Here is a 15,457-nt window from a genome sequence, read left to right as displayed (position 1 = left end):
AGGCTAGGCTCACTCAAGCCTGGATATACCCGTGGGGTGGGAGGGGGATGATGGGTTAGGAGGCCAGCAGTCAGTGAGGCCTGGATCTGGCCCTTGTCTCTCCTTCCCATCTTCCTGCCTCAACTTCTCTCCCCAACTCCCCAGGGCTCTCACAGGCAGCGGGTATCACCTAGTGCCAGGGGCTGCCATAAGAGGTGGGAGGAACGCCTGGGAAGGGGGACAATTAGGCTAGGTGGCAGGATGTGAGTCAGGTCACCTGGGGCCACCCAGGAGAGGGTGGGGCTGCCCAGAGCTGAGATGAGGCAGGCTGAATTTAGGGTGGGCCTACCTGGGAAGGGTGGCCAGTCCTGTCTCCCTGGGGTAACCTGCAGCAGCCTTACTCTCCCCTGTTCCACAGGACAGTGGAGCCTCCAGCAGGCAGAGGGGCTGACAGGCCCTCCCATAGGCCTGGGTGGGCCTCAGATGACCGCCCAGTCCTGCTGGTGGCCCCTGGAGGACAGACCATCTGGGGCTGTAGGCCCTTATGGGAGAGGACTTCCCCGTGTGTCTCTGACACTCCTTTTTGAGGCTATTTCCAGTACCTCCTAGCCAGCCCATCTTGGAGAGTCACAACCAGGGCCCAGGAGTGAGAGGCATGCGGTGGTGCTGGGGACAGTGGTGGTGGTGGTGTAGGGAGGGCAGCAGCTGACTACGGCTGTACATCTTCCAAGAGGACATAGAAACCTCTTATCTGCTGCTTCAAGGAGTGATCCAGAAAAGGGGATGGCTCGTGACTTGTGCTAAATCCATCCCTCTCACTGGTGGTTAAGATAATTGAACAAAGGAGGCTTGGGGCTGGCCCTCTGGCCCTGGGGGAGGGGTGTGTGTGCATGCCTGGGTGGGCTTCCCTCCCGTAGCTTGAGGCACAGACTCCTGGTGCCCTCATACAGAGGGCTGTGAGGGCTCCGGGCCTCTGGGAGGACACCTGGCTTTGGGCGCAGCCGCAGCAGCAGCCTGAGTTACCCAGCAATGAAGCTCACAGAGGGCTTCTCCAGCTCCCGGGGAAGGTCGAGTGGGGTCTCTGAGTCCACATCCTGGATGCTGGGCCCGGCTCAGAAGACAGCCCTCCCACCCCCACCGCCGTTTGCCCACCCGCAGCCCTGTGCTGTCACGTTCCAGCCGCCTGACTCAGACCTCACGGGGCGGGGAGCTGGGAGGCGGTGCTGGGCGCCCGCTCGGCCCCAGAGGCGGCACCAGGAAGCGCCCGCCCCGGCCTGAGCCGCCATGTAACCGGCGCCGCCCGGAGCCCCAGCTGCCCTGGCCCCAGCCACCCATCGGCCATGGGGGACGAAGATGAGGAGGAGGGCTGTGAGGTGGAGCTTCGGATCACAGAAGGTGGGTGAGGGGCCTGGTGATGGCTGCCCAGGGGGCTGGGAGGGGTCAGAGACTGGCTGTGCTCATTCCCCGCCTATGCCTGCAGCCAATCTGACCGGGCATGAGGAGAAGGTGAGCGTGGAGAACTTCGAGCTGCTCAAGGTGCTGGGCACAGGAGGTGAGGAACCTGTGCACTGGGAAGGTGTCCCAGGCATGGTGCTTTGGGCCTCCTACTCCCACACCCGCTGGGGCCTAGGCCAGGCTGCTGGGGAGGCCCCCCACCCTTTCCTGGCATGGCCTGCCTTACCCGCCCTGCCCTACTGTGCCAGGGTTTCATGCCCACTTCTAGAGCGCTCCACTGCACGGTCCTGTGTGTGCATGTCCCCTGCTGGGATTTGCCAACCTCCTTGGGGGCTTGCACCCCTCCCAAGTGATTTACATAGCTCCTCCCCTTCCCCTGAAGTGAGAGCCCCTTCCCACAGTTTGCAAACTCCCAGCCCCGGTTTGCACATTCCTCCTCCAGCTCCAGCGCACCTCTGGTGCCCTCGCATTTGCATCCTTCCTCCTCCCTCTGATTTTTCTCAGGTTTGCACATGCCCAACCCCCACCGCTGGCTGCAGGCCTCCTGGGTTTGCACATCTCTTCCTTGGTTTTGCTGAGCACCCTCCAGCGGCGTGCACACCTTTTCTGTAGAAATCTCTGCCAGTATTTTGCACAAGTGCCTCTCACTTCAAATTTGCACACCCCACCTGAGTTGGCACCATCACTACCCCCAGCCAGCTGTCCGCACCATCCTCCCACTCACAACCCACCCTCTGCCCCATTGCCACTCCCACAGCCTATGGGAAGGTGTTCCTGGTGCGGAAGGCAGGCGGGCACGATGCGGGAAAGCTGTATGCCATGAAGGTGCTGCGCAAGGCGGCGCTGGTGCAGCGCGCCAAGACACAGGAGCACACGCGCACAGAGCGCTCCGTGCTGGAGCTGGTGCGCCAGGCGCCCTTCCTGGTCACGCTGCACTACGCTTTCCAGACGGATGCCAAGCTGCACCTCATCCTGGGTGAGGGTGTACCACATACTGGCGGGGGGGGGTGTGCATGGGAGCAGGCAAGGCCATGGTATGGGCTGGTCCTGACTTCCCTGGCATCCCCAGACTACGTGAATGGTGGCGAGATGTTCACCCACCTTTACCAGCGCCAGTACTTCAAAGAGGCCGAGGTGCGTGTGTACGGCGGTGAGATCGTGCTGGCCCTGGAACACCTGCACAAGGTGGGTGAGGCCTTGGCCTCTTGGCTGCACTTTGGTACCTGGGCCTGATGAGCAGCCTACAAACATAGCAGGCTTGGGTCTTTCTGGGGCTTCTGGGGGCGGAGGGTAGCTCAGTGGGGACTGGGGTTGCTGCCCTGGCCTCCTGTTCAATGGGGTCTCCTCCCTGGCTTTTCCTTGACAGAGATTTCCACTCACAAGGAACCTGGGGCTGCCTCTACTGAACTTCCTCAAATGGCAGCCTCATGCCTCTCCCCCCAAGGCCTCCTGGAACTGGGCTCTACACACACTCTGCTGTCCTCTCCCAGAATCCTTAGGGCCTGTCCCATGGGGGCATGTCCTTTGCTTTATATCTTAAATGGCCTTTCTTAGCCAATGGCCCAGCTCTGACCGTGGCCCACTCCTGCCGTGGAGGCCCCTCTGCAGGCAGAGGACCTCTCAGAGGGCTCCTTATCCTGGGCCTGGTGCAGGGATGAGAGCTGTAGGAACTGGGGAGGGCCTTGGGGTGGAAGTCTCAGTGTCCCTCTTGTTCCTAACAGCTAGGCATCATCTACCGAGACCTAAAGCTGGAGAATGTGCTCCTGGACTCGGAGGGCCACATTGTCCTCACGGACTTTGGGCTGAGCAAGGAGTTCCTGACAGAGGAGGTGAGTGGGCCCTGTGCAGGCTTCTCCTTCCTTCCTGTCTCTTCCTGTTCCATGCCTGCGTTCTGGGGGTGCAGAGTGAATAGATCCAGAAGTTCCCACTGCTCGACCCTCCAGCTGCACAAGTTGAGTGAGTCCTGCTCTGAGCCTCGGGCGCTGCTGGGGCCCAGGAGAGTTTGGGATGTACAAACCGGTCCTCTCGTCCTCCCAGAAAGAGCGGACCTTCTCCTTCTGTGGCACCATTGAGTACATGGCCCCTGAGATCATCCGCGGCAAGGCAGGGCACGGCAAGGTGGGTTGGCAGGAAGGCGGGGTGGGGTGATGGGTGAGAGGCAGGGAGGCCTGGAACCTCACCCGGCCGGGCCCCACAGGCTGTGGACTGGTGGAGCCTGGGCATCCTGCTCTTCGAGCTGCTGACAGGCGCCTCACCCTTCACGCTGGAGGGCGAGAAGAACACGCAGGCTGAGGTGTCGCGGTGAGCGGGCCCTACATGGAGGGCAGTGAGGGGCTGCAGGGCCTGCCTGGGCTGGGCTGGGGGGGGCTTGCTGCCCCTGACGCCCACTCATCCTCCCAGACGGATCCTGAAGTGCTCCCCTCCCTTCCCTTCCCGGATCGGGCCTGTGGCACAGGACCTGCTGCGACGGCTGATGTGCAAGGACCCAAAGAAGCGGCTGGGTGCGGGTCCCCAGGGGGCACAGGATGTAAAGAACCATCCTTTCTTCCAGGTGAGGCTGCTGCTGCTCTGGGTGGGAGGACACAGGAGGAATGGGCTGAGCCTGGCCATGTTCGCTCTATGGGGAAGGCCCCGGCAGTCAAGAAAGCAAGACTGTGTCAGTAGAGGCCGTTTTGTCTTCCTATCCATCTTCTTTTTTGAGCCAGGGTCTCACTATGCAGCTCCAGCTGGCCTTAAACTCACTTGTATAGCCCAGGCTGTCCTTAAACTTGCAGTGACCTTCCTGCCTTAGTCTCCTGAGTGCTGGGATTACAAGCATGCACCACCATGCCTGGCTCCTTCCCATCTTCAGGGAAACTGAGCAGGTGTTTTCCTGGAGGAAGGAACTTGCAGTTTATTGGCTGTCAGGCCTGTCAGGGATTTGAGAAGGGACTGGTCAGCTCTTTCACAGGACAGGCCCAGAGAAGGCAATACCTGCCCAAGATGGCACAGGAAATGGTGCAAAGCTGGGGTCTGATCTAGATAGGTCTCTTATTGGCCCAAATGAGTACTAAAACTCACGCTCCTGTTTCCTAGAATACATCCAGGGATTTTGGTCTTCGTCCTTCACAGTCTGTAGGTCTGGAGTTCAGAGGGACCATGGGTTAGCTCTCTGGGTGTCTGATCACCCACTAAATGCGCACTCCCATTAGAGTGTGCTGTGCAGTGCAGCGGGCCTCACTGTGAGAGCCTTCTGGTGGCAGCACCCTGTAACCGTGGGTTGGCCCTTGGCCTATGTAGTTGATGGAGTTCTTTCCCTAGGACTGGGCGACTCCAGTGCCCATGCTCTTAGCTACCTTGCAATTCTGTTTACAAGTGGGCCTCAGGTTTGCCACAGTTTGGTGTGGTAACAAGGGTGCCCACTTATGAGCACTTACGAGGCCAGGTCCTCTGCTGCTCAGGCTCTGAGTGCAGTCCTGAGTCTTCAGCTAGGTCTCACCCAGAAGATTCTCTCAGACAGGACTCATTTTCCCGCTGAGGCCATCTCTTTGCAGTGTGTGTGGAATCACTGAGCTTGTCAGTTTCCTGCAGAGAATTCCTCAAACCCACCCCCAGGGTGGTGGAAGTAGGCCAACCAGTCATTCTGGAGAGGCCCTAGGTCTGGGAGGATGGATGCTCAGAAGGGCTCCCTGCATTTGCCCTCTCTGGACAACCTCTTTAGTGAGAGCAGGGCTGAGGTACCTGGTGGTGGAACTGAAGCCTTCAAGTCCCGAGTCAGGTCTTTTGGCTGCAAGTGACAGGAAGTCCAACTCAAGATGGTGTGATAACCACTGGGATGGAATTTGGGTGCATGTAACGGAGATCAAACGGACAGTGACCTGAAGAAGACAGAGGCTTCTTTCTTCTTTTATACAAAAGAAGTCCAGAAGTTGGCAGGCCGGGACTGTGTGGTGTTTTCACAGTGTCATGGTATCTTCAGGAACCCAAGCTCCTTCCTTCCACTCTTTTATTATTATTATTATTATTAATTATTATGATTATTATTTTTGTTTTGTTTTGTCTTTTTGAGACAGGGTCTCGCTATGCAGTTCAGGCTGGCCTTGAGCTCACTTTGTAGCCCAGGCTGGTCTCGAACTCACAGTGATCCTCCTGCCTCAGCTTCCTGAGTGCTGGGATTATAGGCATGCACCACCATGCCTAGCTATGATTATTATTATTTTGGTACCAGGAACTGAACTCACAACCTCACACTTGCTAGGCAGGTGCTACACCGCTGAGCTATATTCCCAGTTATTATTATTTTTTTTTTAGTAGTATGTTTGTGATACGTAATGAATGCATTCATGGTGGGGAACTGGCATACATACACATCACACCATAAACTCCCTTCTTTTCTTCCTTCCTTCCTTCCTTTCTTCCATTCATCCTTCCTCTCTGTCCCTAGCATGTAGTCTCCTTGTCCAGGGCTGCTGCCTGCCATCTAGGCTGCTTGCCAGACAAGATGTAGAGAGACAAAGAAGGGTAAAAGAGCACTTATCAGCTATGTACCTCATACCTGAGACTCTTTTCCTGGACTCCTACTTGACAGTTTTTGCTTACAAGTTGCTGGTACCTCTAACTGCAAGGACACATTTGTAAAAGCGTGTCTTTTAGTTGTGTATATTGGTTTCTGGAATAAAATTGAGACTGTGGTGCCAATGGATAGTGGGCAGGTGATGAACAGATTCTGCCCACTAGCTTACACATTAAAGGGCATGTTTTCACCCCTGTAGTGAAATGTCCAGGGAAACGTCCCACGATTTGATTTCAGGCAAGGCTGCATCCAGGTGCTGAAATGCTGTTTCTTGGTCCGGCTTTTCTGCATGAGGACCTCATCGTTAGATATTAGGCAGGTCCACAGCAGTTCCAAACCCACGTCCTCCTAGATTTAAGTCCAGCAGGAGCAAGAGTTGTTTTTTTTTTTTTTTTTTTTTATGTCAATTCGATTGAAGTTCCAGAACTAAGTGTGATGGAACTCTCCAAGGGGAACAGGGATTCTCTTACCAGAGGAAGGGAAGAGGAAGTGGGCAGGCAGGAAGAAGAGTCCACCTCAGATGTCATCCGTTCCCTTGCCTCATGGGGGAGTTCCTAGTGAGGGCCGCAGTGGGGTGGCTCTCTGTTCCTGCCCTTGACTCTCATCTTTGATTCCTTTTCTGCAGGGTCTGGATTGGGCTGCTCTGGCTGCCAGGAAGATTCCAGCCCCATTTCAGCCCCAGATTCGCTCAGAGCTGGATGTGGGCAACTTTGCAGAGGAATTTACTCGGCTGGAGCCTGTGTACTCACCTCCTGGCAGCCCCCCACCTGGGGACCCTCGAATCTTTCAGGTGAGTGTGGATTCCTGGAACCCCAGATGCTGGATGCGGCTGCCTGATTCTGCCCCACTGGCTGGGGACACTGCATAGGCCCTGTGTCCTTGAGACCAGCATCTACCCCAGAGCTCTCCTCTTAGGGGTACTGGGGCATGTGTTTGATGGCTCACAGTTGGGCTTTAAACTTCATGTTCATTTCCCTGCTATTCCATCATCTCCTTGTGGTTATATAAAAACACTGCTTTCAATTAGTCACCAGCTTACATGGACATTTAGGAAGAGACGGCCTGTTGGTACTGTGTACATTGAACTCCCCTCCCCTGCTTTTGAGACAGGGTCTTGCTTTGTAGTCCAGGCTCGTCTTGAACTCACTATATGGCCCAGCCTGAACTCGAACTCCTGACAATCCTGTTAGCCTCTGGGGTACTGGGATTACAGACATGCACCAGCATGCCCAGCTGAACTTCTTTTTATATTTTTGCCTTTTTGAGACAGGGTCTCGCTATGCAGTTCTGGCTGGCCTTGAGCTCACTTTGTAGCACAGGCTGGTCTCGAACTCGCAACGATCCTCTTGCCTCAGCCTCCCAAGTGCTGGGATTACAGGCGTGCGCCACCATGCCCGGCCTTTTGAACTTCTTTTTAGAAACTCAGCCTGTCAGACAAAACTCAGCTCCTTTGCTCGGCATTTGAGGCCTGCCATGATGTGGTCCTTGCTGGGCTCCTTAGCTTCAGTGCTCACTGTCATCCTACCTCATGGTCTGCAGGGTGCCATTGAGTGCTCAGAGGCCCAGGACGCATCTCTGCACCCTTGTACATGCTGTCACTCTACTTGAAATGTGCTCCATATGGCGGTCAGCTGCTAAGCTCCCACTTGCTGACTGAGTGTCACTGTCCACTCACCTGGCCCATGGGCTCACCCTTCCCTTATGCACAGCTCTGCAGACAACGCCTTCTGCCGAGCAGGCTGTTATCTGGTGTCTTGACTCTTCTGGCAGTCCCCTTGGGTGGGGCCCTGTGTCCCTAGGCCCAGTTTCCTCTGTGAAACTCAGAATTGACCTCTCTGTGCTCAGATGTCCCTGGCTGCACTGTCTCAGTCTAATAAGAAAAGTTCACCAGTGAATCACTGGTTACTTTATTCATCCATGTAATGATTCAAAAACACGTATTTTGGGCCTGTTCAGTGGTACACAGGCTCTACAATCTCAGCTAGTTGGTTAGCTGAGGCAAGAAGATCAAAAGTTTGAGGCCAGCCTGGGCAACTTAGCAAGACCCTGTTTCAAGTAATAAAAAAGGCTGGGGGTAAGGCTCACTGATGGAGCACTTGCCTAGCATTTGGGAGGCTCTAGGTTTGATGACCAAAGCTGCCTAAAGCCCAGTGTGTACTAAGCACGTACTTTGTGCCAGGGATCTGTGTGGGCCAAAGCCTGCCTGTGTGGTGCCTGGTGGTCTAGCGCACAGAGGGATACATTTTTAGGATAAAACAGCACACAATTAAAATTACCCTTGACAATTTCTGAAGTTGCCAGAACATCTTTGCCTTAAGAAAGGCAAAGATTTGACTTTGTTTCTTTTTGTTTCCTCAGTAGCCCCGCCTTGTAGAGGAAGCCAAGGTCTGGTTTGAAGAGGAAGAATAAAGTTTTTTCCTCTTCTCTAGCAGATAGGGCTGAATTCTTATAAGCTAAGTGATGTCAGACCTGCACCGGCCCATCATTTTCTGGGTCACTCCCTTGGGCCAGGCACATTTTTGGGGGTGACTGATGAGAGAAGTCACAGACTGGGGGAGACAGGTATGGCTCCCAGTGATGATAAGACAAAGTGGAATAAAATGTGTCCACACTTCCTTTGTTTTATTTTTGTTTTTTGAGACAGGGTTTCACTACGCAGTTCAGGTTGGTTGTGAACTCATTTTGTAATCCACGCTGGCCTCCAACTACAAGTGATCCTCCTGCCTCAGCCTCCTGAGTGCTGGGATGACAAGCGTGTGCCACCATGCCCAGCCCATACTTTCTTTGTGTACCAGGATACCTTCACCCGAGCTCTTCCCTCAGCCTGCCCCCCACCAGGTCTGGGCCTCCTGGGGCTCCTCACCTGCATGCCCATCCCGCCCCACAGGGATACTCTTTTGTGGCGCCCTCCATCCTGTTTGATCACAACAATGCGGTGATGACTGATGTGCTGGAAGCACCTGGTGCTGGAGACCGGCCAGGCCGGGCAGCGGTGGCTCGGAGCGCCATGATGCAGGTGGGCTGCACTGGGCTGGGGTAGGGCCTTTCTATGTGGCTCCCGGGTGGGCCCTCTGATGCACCCCTTTTGCCTACAGGACTCACCCTTCTTCCAGCAGTATGAGCTGGACCTTCGGGAGCCCGCGCTGGGCCAGGGTAGCTTCTCTGTGTGTCGCCGCTGCCGCCAGCGCCAAAGTGGCCAGGAGTTTGCGGTCAAGATCCTCAGCCGCAGGTGAGTGCCTGACACTGGTGGCCTGGTGCATGAGCTAGGTGGCTCCTCTGACCCACCTGCCCCTCTGTCACCCAGGCTGGAGGCAAACACACAGCGCGAAGTGGCTGCCCTGCGGCTGTGCCAGACTCACCCCAATGTGGTGACCCTGCACGAAGTGCATCATGACCAGGTGATGGCTTCCCAGCTGGAGTGGATAGCAGGGACTTAGGAGAAGGCCTGTGTTTGGGAAGGGGGACAGTGTTGGATTTGGGCACCTGTGGGGACCAGGGAGTTGCTAGAGGTGGGATCTGCAGGGTGGAAGGCTTGAGCGCTGGAAGGCAGGTCTGAGGAGGACTGGGCCATTCTTGGCGGTGACCACAGTCCTATGTGCGCTGCCCATAGCTGCACACCTACCTGGTCCTGGAGCTGCTTCGGGGCGGGGAGCTGCTGGAACACATTCGCAAAAAGCGGCACTTCAGCGAGTCTGAGGCCAGCCAGATCCTGCGCAGCCTCGTGTCAGCCGTGAGCTTCATGCATGAGGAGGCCGGCGTGGTGCACAGGGACCTCAAGCCTGAGGTGGGCGCCTGCCCAGGGTTCAGTGGGCGGGCTCAGGGTGGGGGTCACCTCTGACCGCCAGCCCTGGCCACCTTCACAGAACATACTATATGCCGATGACACGCCTGGGGCACCGGTCAAAATCATTGATTTCGGCTTCGCCAGACTGCGGCCACAGAGCCCTGCTGGGCCCATGCAGACACCCTGCTTCACGCTGCAGTATGCAGCCCCTGAGCTGCTGGCACAGGGTGGTTATGATGAATCCTGTGATCTCTGGAGTCTGGGTGTCATTCTGGTATGGTCCCATCCTGGGGAGCCCGAGGGGCTGCCGATGTGCAGCAGCCCCAGGTAGGGGACCAGATGGCCTCCGTGCGGGTGGTCGGGTTCCTTCTGAGGCTGGGATTGGGGTTATCCTAAGATGGAGGCAGGGTGGCCACAGGCTTGGGGAGGCATTGACGCAAGAGGGGTAGAAATCTGGTTTCCCGCTTGGGGCATAAGGAGCTACCCCGTGGGGAGGGTGAATGGCTCTGCGGGCAGACCAAGACCAACTCATCACCTCCCCCATCTTCCTAGTACATGATGCTGTCCGGACAGGTCCCCTTCCAAGGGGCTTCAGGCCAGGGCGGGCAGAGCCAGGCGGCGGAGATCATGTGCAAGATCCGCGAGGGCCGATTCTCTCTCGCAGGGGAAGCCTGGCAGGGCGTGTCGGAGGAGGCTAAGGAGCTAGTTCGAGGTTCGGGGCTGGCGGGGAGGCCCTGTAGTATTCCTGCTGCGACAGATGGGGTCCTTGGATCCCGAGTCCCGATTGGGGTGGGTGGGGGAGGAGAGTCGGGCTGTAGGGACCTCTGGGGTGCAGCCTGCACCCAAGGCCTCCCCAGCACTTCATCACCTGTCTCCAGGGCTCCTGACTGTGGACCCCGCCAAGCGGCTGAAGCTCGAGGGGCTTCGGGGTAGCTCGTGGCTGCAGGACGGCAGCGCGCGCTCCTCGCCCCCGCTGCGCACGCCCGACGTGCTGGAGTCCTCCGGGCCCGCGGTGCGCTCGGGGCTCAACGCCACCTTCCTGGTACGGAGCTCGCTGGGCGGGCGGAGGTGTGGGCCTCGGGGCGGCGCCAGGGCCTGCAGGGGTGGGGCCTGCAAAGGTGGCGGGCTCCTGACCTATTTGGAGCCGGGGCGAGGAGCGCTCACCCTTTCGTTCTACCAGGCGTTCAACCGCGGCAAGCGAGAGGGCTTCTTCCTGAAGAGCGTGGAGAACGCGCCGCTCGCCAAGCGCCGCAAGCAGAAGCTGCGCAGCGCCGCCGCCTCCCGCCGAGGCTCCCCCGTGCCCGCTGCCAAGGGGGCCGCCCGCCGAGCCAACGGCCCCCTACCCCCCTCCTAGCCCGCGCCACGGGCCTGCCCGGGTCAAGGAGTTGCCTTCCCTCCTCCCCACCCACTCCCCGACAGAGCAGAAGTATTTTTATAAGCAGAGCATTTTTTTTTTTTTTTTTTTTTTTTTTTATGTCTTACCAGGTAGTTAGGGCTGCGGGGAAGGAGGGGCCTGCCGGAGAGTGGGTGTGGGGGCCTCGCCTGGGCCGGGGACCCCTCTTAGGGGGCTGCACCATCAGAAGGGCTCCTCCCCACTCCTAGCCCTGAGTTGCCACGGAAAGAAACTGGGACCCCTCCCCTATTCTCCTCTGAGGCCTTGCTCTTTGGAAGGGGGTGCCCCACAAGCCGTCACTTTATGGACTGTCTGTGCAATTATGTCCACCAAAGACCAGTGTGGGGGTTGAGCTAGAGACCCTGGGGGCTCCTGGAGCGTTTCTGGCTGACTTTATGTCACCTGCTTTTCCCCTGTTGGGGCTAAGGAGGGAGATAGCAGCCCCTAAAAGGGAAGGCCCCCTTTGTCTCCCACCCACTCCTGTTTGGCACAGCTGCTCCTGGCCAGGGGTGGGGCCTTGGGGGCCTGGGCTGGGCACCCACCAGTCACTGCCCCAGCCCATCCAGGCTGTGCCTTTGACTTTAAAATAAAAGTCTACCCAGTGCTGTGTGTGGCATCTGTGTGTTTGAGTTTGTAGTGTGGGTATCTGGGGCAGATGGACTTCTAGCCAGCAGGGCCTGGGCCCTCAGAGAAGGGACTGGCAGGACCTTTAAGTCCAAGGAGATATCTTGGCCCTGGATTTTTAAAAACTTTAATTTACTTTTTGAGACAGTGTCTTGCTATGTAGTTCAGCCTGGTCTTGAACTCATTATGTAGCTCAGCTGGCATTGATCCCCCAGTGATCCTCCTGCCTCAGTCTCCTGAGTGTTGAGATTACAGGTGTGTGCTGCCATGCCCTGCCAGTCCTTGGTTTTTGATGTGGGCAACAGGAGAGCCAAAGAGTCTCATGCTGAGTGTGTCATCTGGACAGCTCTGCCATGTATTATTTAGAAATCTCTTGGTTGTCATTGAAAACCCAAATTAAACTCACTTAAGAAAAACAGGATTTTTTTTTTTATTCTTTTGTAAGTACACAGTGTAGTGATAGCTTCAGGTAAGGGCTGATCTGGGTTTAAACACACTCTCAACTCTTTATTCTGTTTTCTTCCTGATGTTCCAATTTGAGAGACTCTTCTTATAGGCCCAAGGGGTGTGCCATCTGCCTCAGAGGCTATAGATTGAAAATTTGGTGATTTTTTTTTTTTTCTTTTTTGTCTTTTTGAGACAGGGTTTCACTATGAAGTTCAGGTTGGCCTTGAGCTCACTTTGTATCCTAGGCTTGTCTTGGACTCCCAAAAATACTCCTGCCTCAGCCTCCCAAGTGCTGGGATTACAGGTGTGCACCACCACACCCACCTTGGTGATTTTTTTTCCTGAGTATTTGTTAAAGATACTGTCACTAGATTTCAAGGCCAGTGTTCTGAAGGGAAATCCTGAGTTGTACTCAAATTGGATCTCCTGAGGTCACGTACCCACTGTGAAGCAGTCCCCAAAGCCAAGGATGCCATGTGCTGACTTAGATGCGGCTCATGGACTTGCCATCTGGAAACTCACTGGGTGGTGAGCAGGACAGGAGTTGGTCCAGAGGAGCTCAGCTGGACCAGGCTTGCCTCAGAGGCCCTTGCTGTGATCAGAGCAGTGCGGCATAGCAGGGTCTTGGAGTGTCCCAGGCTCCTGTCTGGGTGATGCTTGGTGGGTGGTTGTGGCCATGGGGCAGTTGTGGCCTATGTACCTTAGCTGGACCACAGGTTGGAGGCTTTGTCCATTTCATGTGGGTGGCCTGGACAGCACCTTGAGGTGTCTCCCCCTGGAACCTAGTCCCATAGCTGCCCTTCAGGACCATCTGGTGGACCATCCCTCCTGTCCTGAGGTTTACATCTTAGAGGGGAGATACCTGGAAGATAGCTGAAAGCCTGGGGATTTGAGCTGAGACCCCAGCAGTATAAAAGTCTGGAGAAAGCCAGGCAGGTGTTGGTCTGGTGGGTAGCTAGGGCCCTGTGGAGTGGATCAGGGGCCCTTGGGTGGTATGGGAGCACCCAGCTGTGTTTGGTTTTGGTGGTCCGGGAAGGTTAGGAAGACCCAGGACCAGGCTTCCAGGAGGAGTAGGGAAGGGGAGGGTGCCTCTCATTCTGAGTCCTGTGTTCCCTGCTGTGCCCAGGACGCGGACAAGTCCCTGGTAGCCCCAGGCTTCCCCATGTGTCCAGAGGAGAAAGTGGAGAATCAGCAATGTGCACGTGTGGGCGCTCACCGAGATTTACCGAACTCTTTCCACATTCAGGTCCCTCCTGAGCATTCCGTGGGGAATCTCACGGAAGGGCAGGAAAGTGTTCCGTTTCATTGCAGGCTCCTGCACCCAGGGTTAGCATTTAAAAATCTTTGCACATTTGATGGATTCAAAATTTTCTCTCATCTTCAACTTCTGCACCTCTTATGGCCTGTCACCACTCTATGAAACAGACGTCCTTAGCCTTGTTTCACAGGTGAAGGAACTGGGGCTCAGAGGCTGGAGATAGGAGAAGAGGGGTGTAGAGGAAGGAGCCAGCTTTGATCTGAATCCTGCCTCTGCTTTGTGTGGCCAGGGGGTCTGCAGGTGGGTGACAGGTGGGATTGGGCTGCAGGCGGCCTAGTATGAACCAGCAGAGTGGAGAGGACACGGTGGGTGTGGCTAGGAAGTAGGAGGCCAGTGATCAGGATCTTCTGATTTCCACCTTCTCCTCCCTGCTCCTGTTTCACCTGCCCCACTGGGGATGGAACCCAGGGCCTCAGATATGCTAGGAAGTGGTTCAGCACTGAGCTACACCCTAGCCCTGGCCCCCTGCTTCTGTCCCTTAACTTTGGCCTCTGAACAGCTCAGCCTTCTTACAAGGTGGCTGTCTCTTTCAGGAGTGCTGGGAGACCTCACCCTCCTGCCCTGGCCTGGATTTCTACTCTTGTTTGGGGTCCCTTCTCCATTCAGATGCCATGTCCAGCAGCCGTGTGACCTTTCTGATCCCTCCCAGTCATTGCTATTGTTAGAACTGAAGCCAGAGCTGCTGGGTAACTGCTGTTTGACTTGGAGCAAGTTGCTTCTCCCTAATTATTTTTTGGGGGTTGTAATCAAATAAGGTAGGAGTTGTAGAATGAGGACATCCATGTGAGAGTCTGGGTGTTGGACTGTTATCGATTAATCGTTAGGGCCGCTGCCATGGGGCAGTCTTCTTGGGGGTTCTGATCAGCTTGAGCTAATGAGGTCCTGATGCCTTGCCGTTCCCAGTAGCCGCCCCACTCCCTGTCACTCACCTTGGCTCTTCCCCTCTTAAATCTCCCTAACTCTCCTATGTATGTTTGTGACTGATGTAAACACTACTGTGCATAAACGGGATTTGTAAAATATCAGAGATGCCTCTTAAATTTTTCTTGTTTCAGCCAGGTGTTGTGGCACATGCCTGTAATCCCAGCCTTAGGAGGCTGAGGCAGGAGGATCGCCACGAGTTCAAGGCCAGCCTGAGCGTTTCAAAACATAAATTTAGTTTATTTTATTCAGTTTATTTTGTGAAAAGATAAGTTCATATGAGTCAAAATTCAATGGACACAAAAGAATACATATAAAAAAATCTTCCACATGCCCTGACACTCAGCCACCAAGCCTGTAAGGCCACAAGTTCCCGTGTAGTCTTCAGGCCTTCTAAAAAAAATGTATATAATAAAACAGTTTGGGACTGGTGTGTCAGTCAATGGAAAGGCGCTTGCCTTGTGGACATGAGACCCTGGATTTGATCCCCAGCACTGCAAAACACCCATACCCCCTGCCCGATCACATTAGGTGAATATCACCTGCAGGGAAAAAATTAAAAAATACAGAAGGGAAGAAAATGAAATATTATCTGGCCTTATTCTCCATAGCTAAGCTTTGTTCCTTAAAATTTTAATGCATGCACTTGCCAATTTTTATTTTTTATTTATTTATCTTTTTTGAGACAGGGTCTCCATATGTAGCCCAGAATGGCCTCAAACTCACAGCGATCCTCTTACCTCAGCCTCTGCAGCGCTGGGATTACAGATGCACACCACCATGCCCAGCCCAATTTTTCTTTATTGTTATAGATTTTAACTGAAATAACATCAATATGTAAACAGCTTGTCGAAAACCTAGACACTGGTTGTGAATACCTTTCTGTGTCCGTGATTCTCCCACACTGCTGTGTTTTACAGCCGGACGATATTCTATTGTATGCGTGGGGCAGGATTTGTCTCTGTTGCTTCTACTTTTGGCTAC

At 55.1% G+C, this 15,457-nt stretch overlaps 1 protein-coding gene across 1 annotated transcript; it reads left to right on the top strand.

Moving 5' to 3' along the window:
* The first annotated feature begins 1,223 nt into the window (after positions 1-1,223).
* Positions 1,224-11,779, top strand: Rps6ka4 (ribosomal protein S6 kinase, 90kDa, polypeptide 4). Its single transcript, XM_005384593.2, has 17 exons — positions 1,224-1,374; positions 1,460-1,531; positions 2,192-2,410; positions 2,504-2,619; positions 3,156-3,263; positions 3,472-3,552; positions 3,632-3,735; positions 3,835-3,985; positions 6,612-6,776; positions 8,874-9,002; positions 9,082-9,215; positions 9,291-9,384; positions 9,597-9,770; positions 9,850-10,044; positions 10,323-10,482; positions 10,649-10,812; positions 10,951-11,779. The coding sequence occupies exons 1-17, from the start codon at positions 1,320-1,322 to the stop codon at positions 11,122-11,124; spliced, it is 2,295 nt and encodes a 764-aa protein (XP_005384650.1). The 5' UTR covers positions 1,224-1,319; the 3' UTR covers positions 11,125-11,779.
* Positions 11,780-15,457: the final 3,678 nt, after the last annotated feature.

Source organism: Chinchilla lanigera, unplaced genomic scaffold (assembly GCF_000276665.1).
Source record: "Chinchilla lanigera isolate Chin_1 unplaced genomic scaffold, ChiLan1.0 scaffold00021, whole genome shotgun sequence".
NCBI classification, from domain to species: Eukaryota; Metazoa; Chordata; class Mammalia; order Rodentia; family Chinchillidae; genus Chinchilla; species Chinchilla lanigera.
Note: the sequence above shows the minus strand (reverse complement) of the source record. Positions and strands in the feature narration are given on the sequence as shown.

Excerpts from the sequence above, each read along its gene's own strand:
- Rps6ka4 (XM_005384593.2), top strand. The coding sequence starts at position 1,320 with ATGGGGGACGAAGATGAGGAGGAGGGCTGTGAGGTGGAGCTTCGGATC. Across the intron at positions 3,264-3,471 it reads AGGAGTTCCTGACAGAGGAG|AAAGAGCGGACCTTCTCCTT; the intron begins GTGAGTGGGCCC and ends TCGTCCTCCCAG. Across the intron at positions 9,385-9,596 it reads ACGAAGTGCATCATGACCAG|CTGCACACCTACCTGGTCCT; the intron begins GTGATGGCTTCC and ends CGCTGCCCATAG.